Genomic DNA, 16,214 nt, shown 5'->3' with positions numbered 1-16,214 from the left:
TAGATGTCAGTACTCTTCATTCAGAGACCACCAGGAGCACACTTGTAATTGAACAAGCTGGATGTATTACTCTCTGCAGCAAAGAGTACAGACCACAGAGAACTACGGGTGTCTCAGTAAGAGGGTCTTACGAAGATTGTATTATAGGATCTGGGCTTTGGGTAATTCGGGGGAGGGAGGATGGCCACTCGTTTAGCATAGAGAGCCATTTGGTACTTTGTGGGTTGAACAGTGACCTTGTTTTGGTCTGACTTCATTTTGGTCTCAGAATGACAGAGATGTCTAGAGAGATCAGGAGAGCACCATGGTTTAGCTACGAATGGTTAATGTGAAATCAGTTTGTAATAACCTTGAGGCTTAGCTGTGAGTATCAGATTAGTTCTCAGGTCAGAGGCTTTGGGTTTTGTTGTTATTTTTATTTTTTAAAACTTTCTTAAAAGCATTTAAATCCAAACTGGCTTCTCAGTGTAGGAACCAGCTTGGGGTGGGGGAGGTCAGGATTCAGTAGTTGTGACATTGGGCATGCCATTGGAACAAGTGCAGTGACACTAGTTTTTTTAAAACAGAACAATTGGGAGGCACATCACGCGTGACAGTTTTCAGCTGGCTAGAAGTAGTTAGGGGTAAGATACGAACATGTTCTTTTTAATAAAAGAAGTGAGATGTGTGAGTTTTTCTGCATTAATCTCTCTGGGGGTCCTGGGTTCATTCCACTAAATGTAGTGTCCAGGGTTTGGTTTGTAGGGGTTCGGGGGTTGTTTATGTCCATCTGGGAAGAGTCATTCATTTTCTATGTTGTCTGTGTTAATATAAAGCAGTAAATACCAAAGGGATTTTAAAGATTTTTAAGATTTAAGAACTCTGTCAAGGGGCACCTACGTGGTTCAGTTGGTTAAGTGTCCAACTTCAGCTCAGTTCATGATCTCACGGTTCGTGGGTTCGAGCCCTGCGTCGGGCTCTGTGCTGATAGCTAGCTCAGAGCCTGGATCCTGTTTCGGATTCTGTGTCTCCCTCTCTCTCTGACCCTCCCCTGCTTGTGCTATCTTTCTCTGTCTCTCTCTCTCAGAAATAAAAACATTTAAAAAAATAAAGAACTCTGTCAAATACTTTACAAGTAAAAATTATAATAATTGGGGTTCTTGGGTGGCTCAATTAGTTGGGTGGGTAGCTCTTGATTTCAGCTCAGGTTGTGATCCCAGGGATATGGGATCGAGCCCTTTGTTGGGCCCTGTGTCCATGCTGAGCGTGGAACCTGTTGGGAATTCTATCTCTCCCTCTGCTCCTCTCTCCAGCTCATACACAGACACATACACACACACACACACACACTCTCTCTCTCTCTCTCTCAAAAAAAGTAATTATAAAATTTCCTTATGAACTCTCAGATCGACTTAATAATACAAAAAAACAAGGACTGTTTTCACAGCTCCATTGTCCATCTTAGTCATGTTCATCAGAGAGCGTGAAAGGGAAATTTAAATCTATTCATTTATTCAAACGATTGCCGCTTACTCAATGCCAAGCCCTGGGTATGGGAGAAGGGGTCAAATAGCCAGTCCTGTCTTCATGAGCAGTACCAGTGGTGGCTGACCTTTGCTTTAAAGTCATTGCTTTTAATGTCTCTTAATTTCACATATCTTCTAGATTGAGCACTGCATTATTTTATTATAGTTTACAGAAAAGTAGCCGCATGACTAATAAGGTAGTTTTACAGAAATCACATGTTTCTGGAGCATCTGCTCAGGCAAGGCCAGAGAGACTTCTAAATTGGAGGTCTTCAGAACAAAATTTTGTGTCCTAGTAAACTGCAAGATAGGCTGCTGCTTTTATAACTTCATCTTGAATCTTACTGAATCTTTTTTTCATGTGGTGAAAAGTGAGTTAGTTTTAGAACTAGAAGAGTTAGGTTTGTAGTTAGTTAAGCCTCAGTTGCGTTCTTGTTAGAAGCTCGAACGCGTTTGGGTAGTGTGACACGGGGAGAGAAGGCAGCTTGTGCGGCTCGTCAGGCAAGACACGTGTGGGCAAGCCGTCTTTGCCAGGTGGTAGTGCCAGACCTGCTATCTATCAGTCTGTGGGATTCTCCTGTGGAAACAAAGAATATAATGTTCAGTCCTTCAAATCTTTGTAGCTTTATGATAGCTTTGAATGTTCGTGAGATTCTCAGAAACCTTTATTTTTTAAATTTAAAAAAAAATTTTTTTAAATGTTTTTTTATTTATCTCTAGGAGAGAGAGAGAGAGAGAGAGAGACAGCATGAGCAGGGGAGGGTCAGAGAGAGAGGGAGTCACAGACTGAAACAGGCTCCAGGCTCTGAGCTGGCAGTCAGCACAGAGCCCGATGCGGGGCTCGAACCCACCAACTGCGAGATCATGACCTAAGCGAAAGTTGGATGCTTAACTGACTAAGCCACCCAGGTGCCCCTCTCAGAAACCTTTAAGAAAGGATTTTGATTGGAGAAATTTTACATCGTGGTGCTTTTGGTAGAGCAGTAGTAGCATTAGAGTGTGTTTCCTTTGTACCCATCAAAGGGCAAAAACGTTTCAGAACATTTTTCTGCTAAAGACCATTTCACACAGAAAAATGTATTTTTTTAAACACCTTATAATGAATTAATCATTTAGATTTTATTTGCCAACTACAGTACGTATTTTTGCATAGGAAAAAGGTTTCCAGAGTTACCACAGATTTCAGGATTAGCAGGGAACTATTACATAACCATTTTTTATCAGTGTCTAAATTACATGTTGATGCCAGGACGTGTCTTCGTATATAATTCAGGCCTATAGACTTGTGGTACGTTCTCCTAAAGTTCGTGGATCAGGTTTTGTGTTTTTAAACTAAATCTGCCTGGGCAGCAACCCACTTTAGTGACCCCACAGAATTCGCTCTTCTGTTATTTATTGTAACCAGTGGATCTGCATGTATGTCTTCTTTATAAGTATCTATCTACCAGAAGGGTTGATGCAGAATAGTACCAGTTTACTATGTCTTTTTCTAATTAATGATGACCTAAGTCTATTTGTTGTATGTCATTTTCCCATATAAAATGGGAGGGGTAAATTTTATTTTGTGTATTGTTAACCTTCAAAACTTAATGACAAGTTAAGCGTGGCAGGCTCAGTTGGTAGAGCATGCGACTCTTGATCTTGGGATCATGAGTTTGAGTCCCATTCTGAGTATAGAGATTACTTTAAAAAGAAAAAAAATGTATATATATACACACACACCCTCCAAAATAAAAACAAAATAACTTAATGATGGGAGAACATAGTGTAATTGCTGTTTACAGTGGGTAAGTGACAGTTATTGAACCTCCTCTCCAGCTTCTCCACAGTCTAGGAATAGCCATAGTTTTACCCGGGGGCAGTCATGACTGACCTGAGTCTGCAGTTCTGGCCTCGAGTTCCAGCTCTGCCACCGGGCAAGTCCACCTGAGTTTGTTTCGTCCTCTGTCATGTGGGGCTAATGACACCTACCTCACAGGGTTGTTGTGAGGGTCCCAGAAGCACACAGAAGATCCCACTTCTCACATGGCAGGCATGAAGTAAATGTGCGTTGCTTACATCACATGCACATCTGTGCAAAGAAAGATGGTGTAAAGAAAGTCACATATTTCAGGGAATTTGATTGAAGAGGAGTTTGGAACTCAACAGGAAAGGCGTTATGCAGGGTTTATTTAAGAGGTGATGACTAGATCAGGAGTTGGGATGGGATATTATATATGGTTATCCTATTTTCAGTAAGGGTTCTTAGGATTAGAAGTGTCATAGATCAAATTAATTGTAAGCAACATTGAAATAAATAACATTGAAATGGAACTATGACTTATTTTTTAATTTTTTTTTTTTAAGGTTTTTTAAATTTATTTCTAGAGAGAGAGAGCGTGAGCAGGGGAGGGTCAGAGAGAGATGGAGTCACAGACTGAAACAGGCTCCAGGCTCTGAGCTGGCAGTCAGCACAGAGCCCGACGCGGGGCTCGAACCCACGAACCGTGAGATCATGACCTAAGCGAAAGTCAGACGCTTAACCGACTAAGCCACCCAGGCGCCCCTAGTTTTTAAAACTTTACTTATATAAGTCCTCATACGTTACTTCCACTGTTACCTCAGAACCAGCATACTCCCTCAAGGCAGCACTGCACTCCCAGTACACCCCCGGCCTCCCGTGCACGAGCCCCCAGATTCCGTCCTTTCCTTTGGTCTGTTGCTGGCCTGTTTGCTTTTTGAACAGATAATAATTTGAGTCTTCCTGACAGCCACTAGCTTTTTGAGTTCTAGTTAGGTCAATTGATAGTTGATGAGCATAAGATACACTGAGTTGTTTTACAGATTTATAGCAGAATTTTCTTTTCATTGCTACTTTTAAAAAAATGTTTATTTTAGAGAGAGCGCGTACGAACAGGGGCGGGGCAGAGGGCGAGGGGGACAGAGGATCTAAAGTGGGCTCTGTGCTGAGAGTGGAGAGTCCGATGCAGGGATCCTGCTCTCCAGCTCATGACCTGTGAGATCATGACCCGAGCTGAAGTTGGATGTATAACTGACTGAACCACCCAGGTGCCCCTTTTCCATTGCTACTTTTTACTAGGTTTACAGTATCCTGAAAACATAAAAAAGCCAAAAACATGATACATTTTTGTGGTGGTGTTTATTTGTGTATTTTTAATAGACATTTTAAGTTCAGATCAGAATCCAATATTTCATTTGTAGAGATACTTATGGTCACACTGTAAGTCCTCATATATTCTGTTATTCATCAGGCTTGATGTTCTCCTTTTATTGTTGCCTTCTCTAAAAATGAGTAATGAGAAAAAAATGATACTTGAAGCACAGTAAAGGTTGTGAAGCCTTCACTCTGTCCCAATACTTTGATTTTTTGTTCATTGTGATGGCTGAAGATGGGAATTAAAGGACGGAAAACGAGAACTCCGTACTCCCACACACCCCATCACACTGCCCCCACAGAGCACAGACAGGCAGTGGTGTTGCAGACACTGAGCCGACCAGCACTCTCTGGGGAACGTGACACAACTCCATGACCGTGTGCACTAGACTGGCAGAGATGGGTGTAAACTGGTGACACAGATGCGCGCACGCGTTCTTCAGAGTACAACCATGAGACTGAAGTCCACCGTCAGTGTGTTCCCACTAGTTAAAATGGGTTTACTTTGCTCTTTCCACATCTTGTACTGTCACCAGGAAGATGACAGATGATGAGTACAAAAGCAGACTGCGTAACAGTGTTTGGCTGACGTGGGGATATCACTTGCAACTTTGGCTTTATTAGCAGTGCCATTCTGCAGCCAACCAAGCTGAAGACTAAATGCAACATTAAGATGCATTGTTTTCATCAGTCATGCATGGCAGCAAGTAGACTCTGTGTATCGCATGGAAGTAAAGTTTCCTGGAAGTAAGATTCGGAGGGTAATGTGAGGTCTGGATTCACACACCCCCCTCCCCCCACGTGCCATGTGGAAGGCTGAGATCTGTGGTGCAGCAGTGCTGGGGAACCAAGGGGTGGAAAGGTAAGGAAAGAACTGGGTGGAGTTTATGCAGAATTACCTTCTTGAGGATTTTCTGCCTTTACAAAGGTAATAAGCATTCATAAAAAGTTCACACAATTAGAAATAAGTCAGTGTCTCTCCCCTTTTCTCTTCCAGAGTTCATCACTATTCTGTTAATAGTTGGGTGTGTATGTTTCCACAATTCTTCCACATATACAAAAGTTGTATTTTTAAAAAACTACATGAAATGGGATTATGGCACAGACATAGATTCTTCCGCTGTTTGCTTTTCACACAGTATATCATGGTCATCTTTCCGTATCATTACTATCCCGGTCCTTGTTAGGTAACTGTAACATTTCATAGCATGTGTCTGCATAACTTATTTACCATTCTCATGGACAGATGTTCAGGATTTGCAACAGGCTCAGAGTTGTACACTAAGCTTGCTTATACCTTTATATTTGTTCCCACTCATGTAAGTTTTCCTTTCGGATAGACCTCTGACTCTTTGATGGAGCAAAGAGTATGAACATTTAAGCTTTTGAGAGATAACTTTTTAGTTGTCCTCATGGCCCTGGAGTCATTAATGGTAAAGTTTAAGAATGTTGTGGTCTAGCCAAAAACTAAAGATGACAGGATGCACCTTTTAGGATTTTCTCTCCATTTAAGAATGTAATCTTATTTTTAAAAACTATGATCTGCTCACGTGGTAAAGTCTTTTCTCCAGTGTCACAGCGGGATGGAATTTGAAACAGTGAAAATCTGCCAATCCATTACCACTCCCCAGAGATAATAATTTTAAACCAATTTGTTGTTATTCCTGTGGTTACCATCAGAATTTAAAACAATATATTTCTCAATGTATCTGTCTGACATGGTGTCTCTACTTCTTGTCAGGAAAGATGAGTTTCACTACTTCTACCACCAGCTGTGCCTTCTGCCGCCTGGGTTTTGTCATTACAAGTGGTGGTGGTTTTGTTGGCTTCCGCCAATGGTTTTCAATGTTCTTAGTTCATTAGTTGTTTGGGCCACCAGCTTTAAGCAGTCCCCTTTGACTCATGCACCGTATGTTCGGGGAGGAAACCCAGGCCCTTTAGTGTCCTTCTACTTTCTCTCCTCCCTTTGCTGTTAGACGCGGCCAAGGATTTCAGTTTGTGTGAGTTTTCTTGCAATCTCTAACTACTTCCTCATTTTTTGTTCTTGTAGTGTCACCAAAAACGTTTTACCATAACATTTTTAGTTCTGCAGTAACAGTACGTGAATTTTGTTTTGTTTGTTTGTTTGTTTTGGTGCAACAAAGGTGATTTTAGTAAAGCATGGGGACAGGACCTGTGGGGAGAAAGAGCTGCCTGCTTTTAATTTTGAAGACATTCTTTAGCTGGTTCTGTGACTTCCTGCTCTGATTTGAACTGTCTTCTGGGCCAGTGACTGCAGTCATACTGGGATTTCTTTGGCTTTCTTTGTTAAGACCACTAATTTTTTCTCAGTTTAATGAAAATACATTAGAATTTTTTTCCCCCAGAAACAGTGCTTGGGAGATAAATTTCAAAATTCTTATACCTATAGAGGTGTATAATTTGCCATCATATTTGACTCATAGTTTGAGTTTCGAATTCTTGCTTCTAGAATTCACCTCAGAATTTTGAAAGCCTCTATTATCTGTCAATTTCATATGTTTTTCTGATTCTCATTATTTTGCATATAACCTAGATTTCCTTCTGAATGTTTTTGAAATGATTGCTCTTTTTCTGTGAACTTCTTTTTTCTTACTGTACCCACACTAAGGTGTAAGTATTTTATTTTTTATTTTTTTAGAGAAGAGCTTGAGTGGTGAAAGTAGAGAATCTTAAGCAGGCTCCACGCTCAGCATGGAGTCCAACATGGGGCTTTTACTCATGTCCCTGAGATCCTGACCTGAGCCAAAGTAAAGAGTTGGATGCTTAACCTACTGAGCCACTCAGGCTGCCCTCATATTTTATTTTATTTTAAAACTTTAAGAAATGTTTATTTTTAAGAGAGAGAGGAAAGAGAGAGCACACAGGGGAGGGACAGAGAGAGAGGGATAGAGAGAATCCCAAGCAGTCTCCACGTTGTCAGCTCAGAGCCCAATTTGGGACTCAAACTCAGTGTACCTAATGAGATCATGACCTCAGCCGAAATCAAGAGTCAGTCTTTTACTGACTGAGCCACTCCGGTGCCCCAGCCCCTCATATTTTAAACTTCTATCTTTTTTGGCTTACTTTAATCTACAATTTTAAATCTTTCAAAGAGTTTATTTATGGGGCGTCTGGGTGGCTCAGTCGGTTAAGTGACCGACTTTGGCTCAGGTCACGATCTCACGGTTCGTGGGTTCGATCCCCGTGTCGGGCTCTGTGCTGACAGCTAGCTCAGAGCCTGGCACCTGTCTTCGAATTCTGTGTCTCCCTCTCTCTCTCTGACCCTCCCTTGCTCACGCTGTCTTTCTCTTTCTCTCTCTCTCTCTCTCTCAGAAATAAAATTTAAAAAACAACAACAAAAAACCCCAAAGAGTTTATTTATCATTTTCTGTTATCTCTCTTACAGAACTCTTAATATATTAATGTTGGACCTCTCGAGCTATCTGTCTTATATTACTGTTTCTTTCATATTTTGTTTCTCTCCTTTGCTCTTAAGAATTGGGAGATTTCTTCTGTTTTATCTTCCAGAATACTGTCTTCCTTCATGCCCAGTCTGTTATATAGTCCTCCTGATGAAATTTTAATGTTAGCCACTGTGTGTTTAATTTCCAAGATCTCCTAGAGGTTCCCTGGTATTTTTGTTTTTCATAGTGACCTGTTTTGTTGTTTGTTTTTAATGAATATACCCCTTTAAACTTTCAGCATAGTAATCAGCATATTTGTGTGTTTGGTTTGCTTTGGTCTTGTTCCTATTTGTTTTGCCTAGGATAACTTAGTCTTTCTTTTTTCCTGGTCTTTCTCTTTCTTCCTGTTTGTTTGACTTTTCTCAAATGTCCTTGGTCCTTTAAGTATTTGAATGAAGATTTGTATTGGTTAGCATAAGTAGCTGCTTTTCATTTCTTTTACAATTAAGTAAGTCCACTTAACCCCAAAGGCTCCTTCCCTGGATGCTAGCCCTCACCATGGGCTGTGCGTTTGTGGTGGGGACTGAGTGGTGATGGTGGGAAGGACACGGGTGGAGTGAGCAGCATCTGCCACAGGCCACGGTTCAGTGGGTTGTATCATGAGGTGGAATGCTTGGCTCACTTCACTCTCAGATGGAATGCCTTCTGTCCTTTTCCCTCCTCCTCCCTTCTCCTGTCTCTTCTCTCCCCGTTCACTCTTCCTCTTCCCTTCTGTCCTTCTTCGGGGTCATAGTGTGGCATTGCCACAAGCTTTGTGCTGCTTTCTTTCTTCTGGAGAGGAAAGAACCCTGTTCTTGGATTTCTTCCAAGACTTAACTTTGGCTTTGTTCAGAAAGCTGTTGTCTGGCTTTAGCTGAAGGTAGCTGTTCTATATAAATGAAAAATCAGCAGGGGCGTGGACAGGTCGCTTTATGGAAGCTTCTGTAATTATCCTCATTACTGCATCACAGCCTTTGTCACTGAGCTGTCATGGACCCCAGAGTCTTTTATTTTTTTGTAATCTCTACACCCAATGTGGGGCTTGAATTCAGGACTCTGAGATCAAGAGTCACATGTGCATCCAGTTGAGACAGCCAGGTGCTCCCAAGTCTTTAAAGGCCTCTAACAGCCTTCTGTGTATTTGGGGTTTTATTTTTTTCTGCTCTGGTTTATTTCATCAGTAATAAGCCCACTTATTTTGTGAGAATGCTCACACTTGGGTTGAAGTTTTTTGAAATTTTAATAAAATTTGTGTCAGTGTTGGGAAGTAAGTACATCCACTGTAAACCTTTGAAAGTAAAGGGAGGGGCTTGTATACATCATTTCATTTAGTGCTAAAATCATGATTTATTCTAAGACATGATTTCTTTTTCACATCAGTGACCTTTAGAAATAAATAGAAATAAAATAATTTGTATTACTTCCCTCCTGGCATTCTTCCTACTTACATCATTTCTCCATATCTTAAGAAATAATATGTATTTAAATTTTTAAACATGTATTTGAAGCTTAAGATAATACATGGCAATGGGGGATTTAGAGGTAAGTGATCAGGTAAAATAACTGAAAGACACTTGAGTTAAACCTAGTATTTTTCCTGTAGGTTTTTCCCTAGAAATAAGTTAATATTCTTTTTTTTTTTATGTTTTATTTATTTCTAGGAGAGAGAGAGAGACAGTGTGAGCAGGGGAGGGTCAGAGAGAGAGGGAGTCACAGACTGAAACAGGCTCCAGGCTCTGAGCTGGCAGTCAGCACAGANATATATATATATATTTCACCAGGGTCACTTTCTTCATTTTCCAGATGAGAAAGCCCACCTAGAAAAGATGAGGTGTCCTCCCTCTTCATGCAGTGCATTCGCTGGCGCAAATCTTAGCTGAGCTCAGAATGCCACATACCTAGTCTGCTGCTCAGCACAGTCACCAAGTTAGTTTGGGAGGTACTTTTCATGTATTTATTATTTTTTAAATATTTTTTTATTTATTTCTAGGAGAGAGAGAGAGAGAGGGAGACACAGACTCTGAAATAGGCTCCAGGCTCTGAGCTGGCAGTCAGCACAGAGCCCGACGCAGGGCTCGAACCCACGAACCGCGAGATCATGACCTAAGCGAAAGTCAGACGCTTAACCGACTAAGCCACCTAGGCGCCCCAGTTAATATTCTTTAAAAAAGAGAAACTGCAGAGAATCATCAAACATTTACTCCATAGATATGAAAGTAAGTCTCTGTGTTGGAGACTGCATTTTATTTTAGTCTAGTGGAATCAGTAATTATATCAAAAGTATTATCTGTCTTAGCTACTTAAAACATAGAGTAGTACAGGCAGTGGTAGCCCCCATTTTCATTTTTCCAGTTCTGAGAGAGATGGCATGAGATCAAGTCTAAAACTTGGTTTGGATGTTTGTAATTAGAGCTCAGTGTTCTTTTCTGAGAGGTCATTTGAAAACTGAAATTTTGCAAAATCTTAAGAAGCCTTACTTTGTGGAAGTAATTTTAATTTGAGCCATTTTCTGCTTTCCTATATTCTGTTCATAGTAGGAACAGCTCTTACTGGATAACTGACTCTATGGAAATATCTGTCCCCATGGTGAAATTTTTCAGGGAAGAGAATAAATCAAAGTAAGAGCTTTTATTTATTGACTATTCAAAATGTGTGCCAGGCATGATGATAAGCTATTTATATATCTTGTTTAATTCCTGAAGCAACCCAATAAATGAGTGTTAACATTTGAAAATTTAACACTTAAAAATATTAAGGCTTAGCAAGTGGTAAGTAAATTACATAAAGCCGTAACTGGTAAATGACATGTTTTAACAGGTCAAGTTTACTACAGATTAAAAAAAAAGCTTATTTATTTATTTTGAGAAAGAGGGTCACAGTGGGAGAATGATAATCCTAGGCAGCTCTGTGCTGTGAGTGCAGAAGTAGGGCTCAATCCCACAAACTGGTAGATCATGACTTGAGTCAAAATCAAGAGTTGGAGGCTCAACCAACTGAGCCACCAGATGCCCCTACTCGAGATTTTTTGTTAGTAACTGCTGTATAAAGTATGAGCACTAAACAATGTACCAATATGAATTAAAGTATATTTAATATATCCTTTCTTTGATTTCAAATAATACTGTTTTGATACTGTACCTGTCATGCTACTGGACAAAGCTGATGTCATCCTTTCTTCCTGTGGAGGGAAATCTAGTAGACTGTATGTGGAAATGAGAATTTTCGTGATTCAGTCTCGATGCTGCTCAGAGAGGAGGGAAGAATTAGCCCTTGATCTCTTGTCCTGAAGAATACAATTTTGGTTTTTAATATAATGTGTATGGATGTATTTTTTGTTCTCTCAGCTTTTCTTTATTCGTTCATTCAATAAAATGCAAAAAGGTGACAGATTTTAATCGCCTCAAGGAAATGCTGGTATTCTTTATAATATGTTAAGTTTAACTTAAAGTGGTTTGGATTTTCACATTTCCTAATATTTATTACTTGGTTTTTGCATTTCTAGAATGGTAAAGATTTTTTTTCTTTCTAAGATCTATCAGTAAAATTAAAAAAGATTATTGTATGTCTTTATTTATCAAGAGGCATTGGCTGGGTAGTGAATTCTAGATTCAGTCTCCTCTACCACTCCCACTTAGCACTGTCAAGATCTTGTTCCAGTCTTCATGGAGCCAGTGTTTAGATGAGAAGTTTTACTCTCTCTTTAAAAAAATTTTTTTAAATATTTATTTATTTTGAGAGAGCGAGAGGTGGGCAGAGAGAGTTGAGAGAGGCAAACTCAAAGCAGTTTCTGCGCTGTCAGTGCAGAGCCCAGTGCGGGTCTCAATCTCATGAACTGTGAGATCATGACTTAAGAGACATTTTATGGTAGTTTGTAGAATGTCCCTCAATTGGAATTTATCAGATGTTTTTCTCATGATTGTTTTGTTTTGGTTTTAAGAGATTTGGGGGGGAAGATCACAAAGGTCAAGTGTCCTTTTCATTACATCAGAGCAAGGATGTATACTAACAACATGACCTGATGTTGACCTTGATCACCAGGTCGAGGCAGTGTTTGTCAGAGTTCTCCAGTGTAAAGCTATTCGTTCTCTGCCTTCCCCTTCTGCACTCTTTGGAAGGGAGAGTCCTGAAGCACAGCCCATACTTGAGGTGTGGGAAGTTACACTTCACATGCTTGAGGGTAGACTTAAGTGCAGAAGTTATTTGGAATTTTCATGCACAAGAGATTCAACTCTGTTCTGTTATTTATGTCATTATGGACTCATGGATAGTTGTTTGATTGTTTATACTACGATGGAAGCTAAGTAATGTAACCAGCTCCCAGTTGAGGTTTTGTTATCTCATTTCTGCTTTGAAACAGAAAGGGAGATAATTGTCAAGAGCCAATTGGAGTGTGATGCCATTTCAGATTACTTATTTATAGAAGTTCTTAGTAATAATAGCTTGAAATTACAGTCTGCTGGGAATCATGTGGTAGACTCCTGCCTCCAGCAGTTTTTTAGGGGTTCGTGTAACCTTGTTCTGATACAGGTAGATTTCTTTAGGTTTGCCATTGTTACCTTCCTTAGTGGTAGACAGGAAGGGTTTTATAGGGAGCCGAAAATGCAAATATATACAAGTAGATACTGGCAAACTCAGAGACTGAAAGTACAGTTGATGTTGTGTGTGACTGTGATTATCATGGGGTTAATTAATTCCTTCTTGTTTGGCCAGGATTCCTTGTTGCTTTTGTGTTTCTAAACATCCAGCTTTAAAAAACAGTGTCCTTAATCTGGCCAACTGAGAGTGATGAATCCGTTTACTTTTTAAATCTTTTTTTTGTTTTTTTTTTCCAGAAGGAAGGCTTTCCCTAGAAATGCCTTAAAGTATCATTTAAACTTATTCTTGTTTTCCTTTTGTGATTCTGCTGTTTCTTCACTAAGGGTTTCAGTCGTGGCTTCTTTTCATTTCTGGCCAAGGCCTCTGTTGGCACACGACTCTTCTTAATGTAGTACGCCCTGGGTGTTGCTCTTTCTGGCAGCTGTGGTGTTGCCAGGCCTTCCCCTCATTCTTCTAAAGATTTTGTTTTGCTTTTTATACTTTCTTTTCTAGTTTTTCAAGTGATGACTATATGCTTTTCTTGATTCTTTAAGACTGTTATATCATCTGTTTCTTAATATTGAATTATGAATGTGTGCAGAAATGTTTGATAGAGAACCTCTGAACACACACACACACACACACACACACACTTCCTTATAAAGGACTTTGTAGCTGGTTTCTACTGTGTGTGGGGCACCAGGTATCTCCCATCTCAGACTAATGGCTAATGTGCTAGTGATACTGGCTGTTAACATTTGGGACAGTAAAATAGCAGTGATGGAAAGGGTATCTGTTGCATTCTTTCTCTTTAGGCTTCTTTGATGAATATTCTCCAAAGAGCCTTGTAACTTTATTTATTTTTTTTGAATTCTTTAAATTGAAAACAAAACCCAACAAAGGAGAATTGCTGGTTGGCAGAAAACATGTGATGTTGCTGCTTTTTGGTTATTGAACTGAATACTATAGAAGACGGACACCGATTCTGTACACTCTCAGGCAATGTTTTAGGGAGAAAATTTAGATTTTCCTGTTGTATCAATCATCTCTTGATTGTTTTTCTCCCTTATGTAGTCCTCAAGATTTTTCTAAATACAATCTTTTAAATTTACACATGGAAACTGCTTGTTTTCTGTTATACCTGCCCCCCACATTATTGTGTAAGTTTAAGAGCAGTCTGACATGTAAGTTTCAGCAAACTTATGTCTATATATGTTTTTATTGGTCTCAGAAATTACTTATTTATATGTCATATATTTATTAAAAATTTTTCACTTTGATGCCAGAAGTAGCTACATGGTGCTAATCTTACAACATGTATGCTTAATTTCAGTTTTTAGCCTACTTGACAATTTCTTTTAGGTCAGCCTTTGTCTGTCTTCCATGTAACTACATGGTCCAGATAATAGAAACCAGTTTACATGCAAATGCAAATTAAATGTCTGACTTAAGTAAGAGATTGGCAAATTTATGATGTATCTTACCTCCTTGTTTCATTTGAGTCTTTATGTTTGTATACCAGCTACTCTTTTGACACCATACATTTCACAGTTAAAACACTTCTGTGTTAACACTCAGCTGTGTCAAATCCTTACATTTTGCCATACTTATTTCTGAAAGTTTTTAAGAGGAGCACGTTACAGATGTGGACCCAGTACCCTTCCTCTCTCTCCTCAGAGGTGTTCGCTGTCCCGAATCTAGTTAGGTTCATTGTTGCCAGACAACATAGTAAGGTAGCATTGCAGAATTTCCCAGATTCATCTTCTGAGGGACTCGGAAGTGCTTTGAGAAAAAAAGACTCATGGTCAGATTCTCACCTGCAGATTTGTAATCTATATTGAAAGCAACGAAGGCTCTCAGACATGGGGGGAAAAACCTTTAATTTTTAAAATTCAGCATTGCCTGACTCTGACTACAGAACCCCTTCATCCAAGACTTTGTGCTCTGTTGTTGCTTGGAACATACTCCTTGAAAACGCTGCCTACAGGTACATTGTTTCCATGATTGACTTCCCATTTAATTTTATCAGTTTTTACTGATGTCACTTTCTAGATTTAGATGACGGAAATACTAATAGTATCACTTTCAGTTGATGTTGACTGTTGGATCGGCTTTAAAATTGTTTTGCAAAAAAGCAAGGTAAATTGTTAATAAATTGCATATTCATTAGCCAACGTACAAGTTACCTATGATGTTTAATTTTTTAATTGAGTTCGCTAATCTGTTGAATACTAAAATGTCTGGCTGCGGACCCTGGCAAACAAATACCTTTGCCTTAAACTGATCTGTTACATTCTGTGTTCCCGTGGCTGGAAGTAGACGGGTTTTGTTGTTATTGTTTGACGCATTTTCTTGAATAACAGTTCTTCAACTGTTAATGTACGAGATGGTACTTGAATTCTTTGTTTGCTTTTTTTTCTTCCTGTATTAGAAAATCTTGGTGCTTTTTGTAAGTTATGTATAAAGGAAATTTTTCTTAAGATTTGTTCATATACTGGCCTGATCCAGGAAAAATAAAATGGGAAAATGGACACTATTTTTGACCTTCAAATAAAAAGATTGGTTTTCAGACTGTTCACCGAGCCTTGGGGTCATATGCATTGTCTTAAGTCAGGACCCGTGTGGGATGCCAGGTCCCTTAGGGTCTGGGGAGGCTGTGGAGGAGAGGTGCGGTTCTTGAATACACAGAGACACACAGTTTACATACAATGTCTTCTTATAAAGGGAGAATCCCAAAGCAGACCTCATCCCCTGCTGGCTTCTGTCACTGGACTACATGTTATGGTCTTGAGATAGGAAATAATAAACAGAAAACCTCCACTTTCTACAAAAGCACATCTGGGGCGGTTCATCAAATGTCTAATGACTAAACCATCTGTCCTGTTGTTGTTAGAATGTTAGGGCTTATTAAGGAGTCTCTGCATTATATTTCTAGGGTCTCCCTTAAAACAGAAGCACATCCAGTTAGGAAAAATCATTTTGCATTCTCTGCAACTTGCTATTTTAGGCAAGTTATGTAACGTTATTTTTTTAAAGAGATTTTTCTGTTTTCATTTGTGGAGAAAAGTCTCTACAAACCTGCATTAGTTGTTCTGTTAACTTAGTTTCAGTGTTTATTCTGTAAACATTTTAGTCTAAGTGTTAACTTTGTTGGACTTTACCATGCCTGGACTATATGGTTCTACAACTATTTCCCCAGTGTTCAGTCCTCATTCTGTCTGGTGATCACATATTTTAGAGACTGAGCATCCATAAAAGCAGCCCAAGAAATGTTGCTCTTGTGCACACTTATTTTGAATTAACGAGCAAGCGAAAGAGCACATGAATGAGTGTGTGAAGGAATGATCAAGTGGAATAAGTAAAATTGTTGTTTTCCTTCTATTTGGCATATATTCTGACGTGCAACTTAGAGTTCTGTTTTGCAAATAATTATTTTGAGAAGTGAGTTAAATGGTTCTGGTGTGTCAGACGCAAGTTCATCCATGAAGCAGTACCACCCATCTCCTAAAAGATGCTAATTCTGTCCCTATTCGTTTA

At 39.4% G+C, this 16,214-nt stretch overlaps 1 protein-coding gene across 4 annotated transcripts in view; it reads left to right on the top strand.

Moving 5' to 3' along the window:
- Positions 1-16,214, top strand: part of WDR33 (WD repeat domain 33) — a 112,269-nt gene that overhangs the window by 67,131 nt on the left and 28,924 nt on the right. The window contains exon 8 of one of the 4 annotated variants that reach the window (XM_039253227.1): positions 11,262-11,410. The exons of the other annotated variants lie outside the window; for them this stretch is intronic. Within the exon in view, the coding sequence (XP_039109158.1) occupies positions 11,262-11,389 (128 nt within the window). The 3' untranslated portion in view covers positions 11,390-11,410. Of the gene's footprint in view, positions 1-11,261; positions 11,411-16,214 lie in introns of those variants that run through there. 4 annotated transcript variants of the gene reach the window in all.

This window comes from Hyaena hyaena, unplaced genomic scaffold (assembly GCF_003009895.1).
Source record: "Hyaena hyaena isolate Hyena2069 unplaced genomic scaffold, ASM300989v1 scaffold_441, whole genome shotgun sequence".
NCBI lineage: Eukaryota > Metazoa > Chordata > Mammalia > Carnivora > Hyaenidae > Hyaena > Hyaena hyaena.
This window is presented reverse-complemented; position numbering and strand designations above follow the sequence as displayed.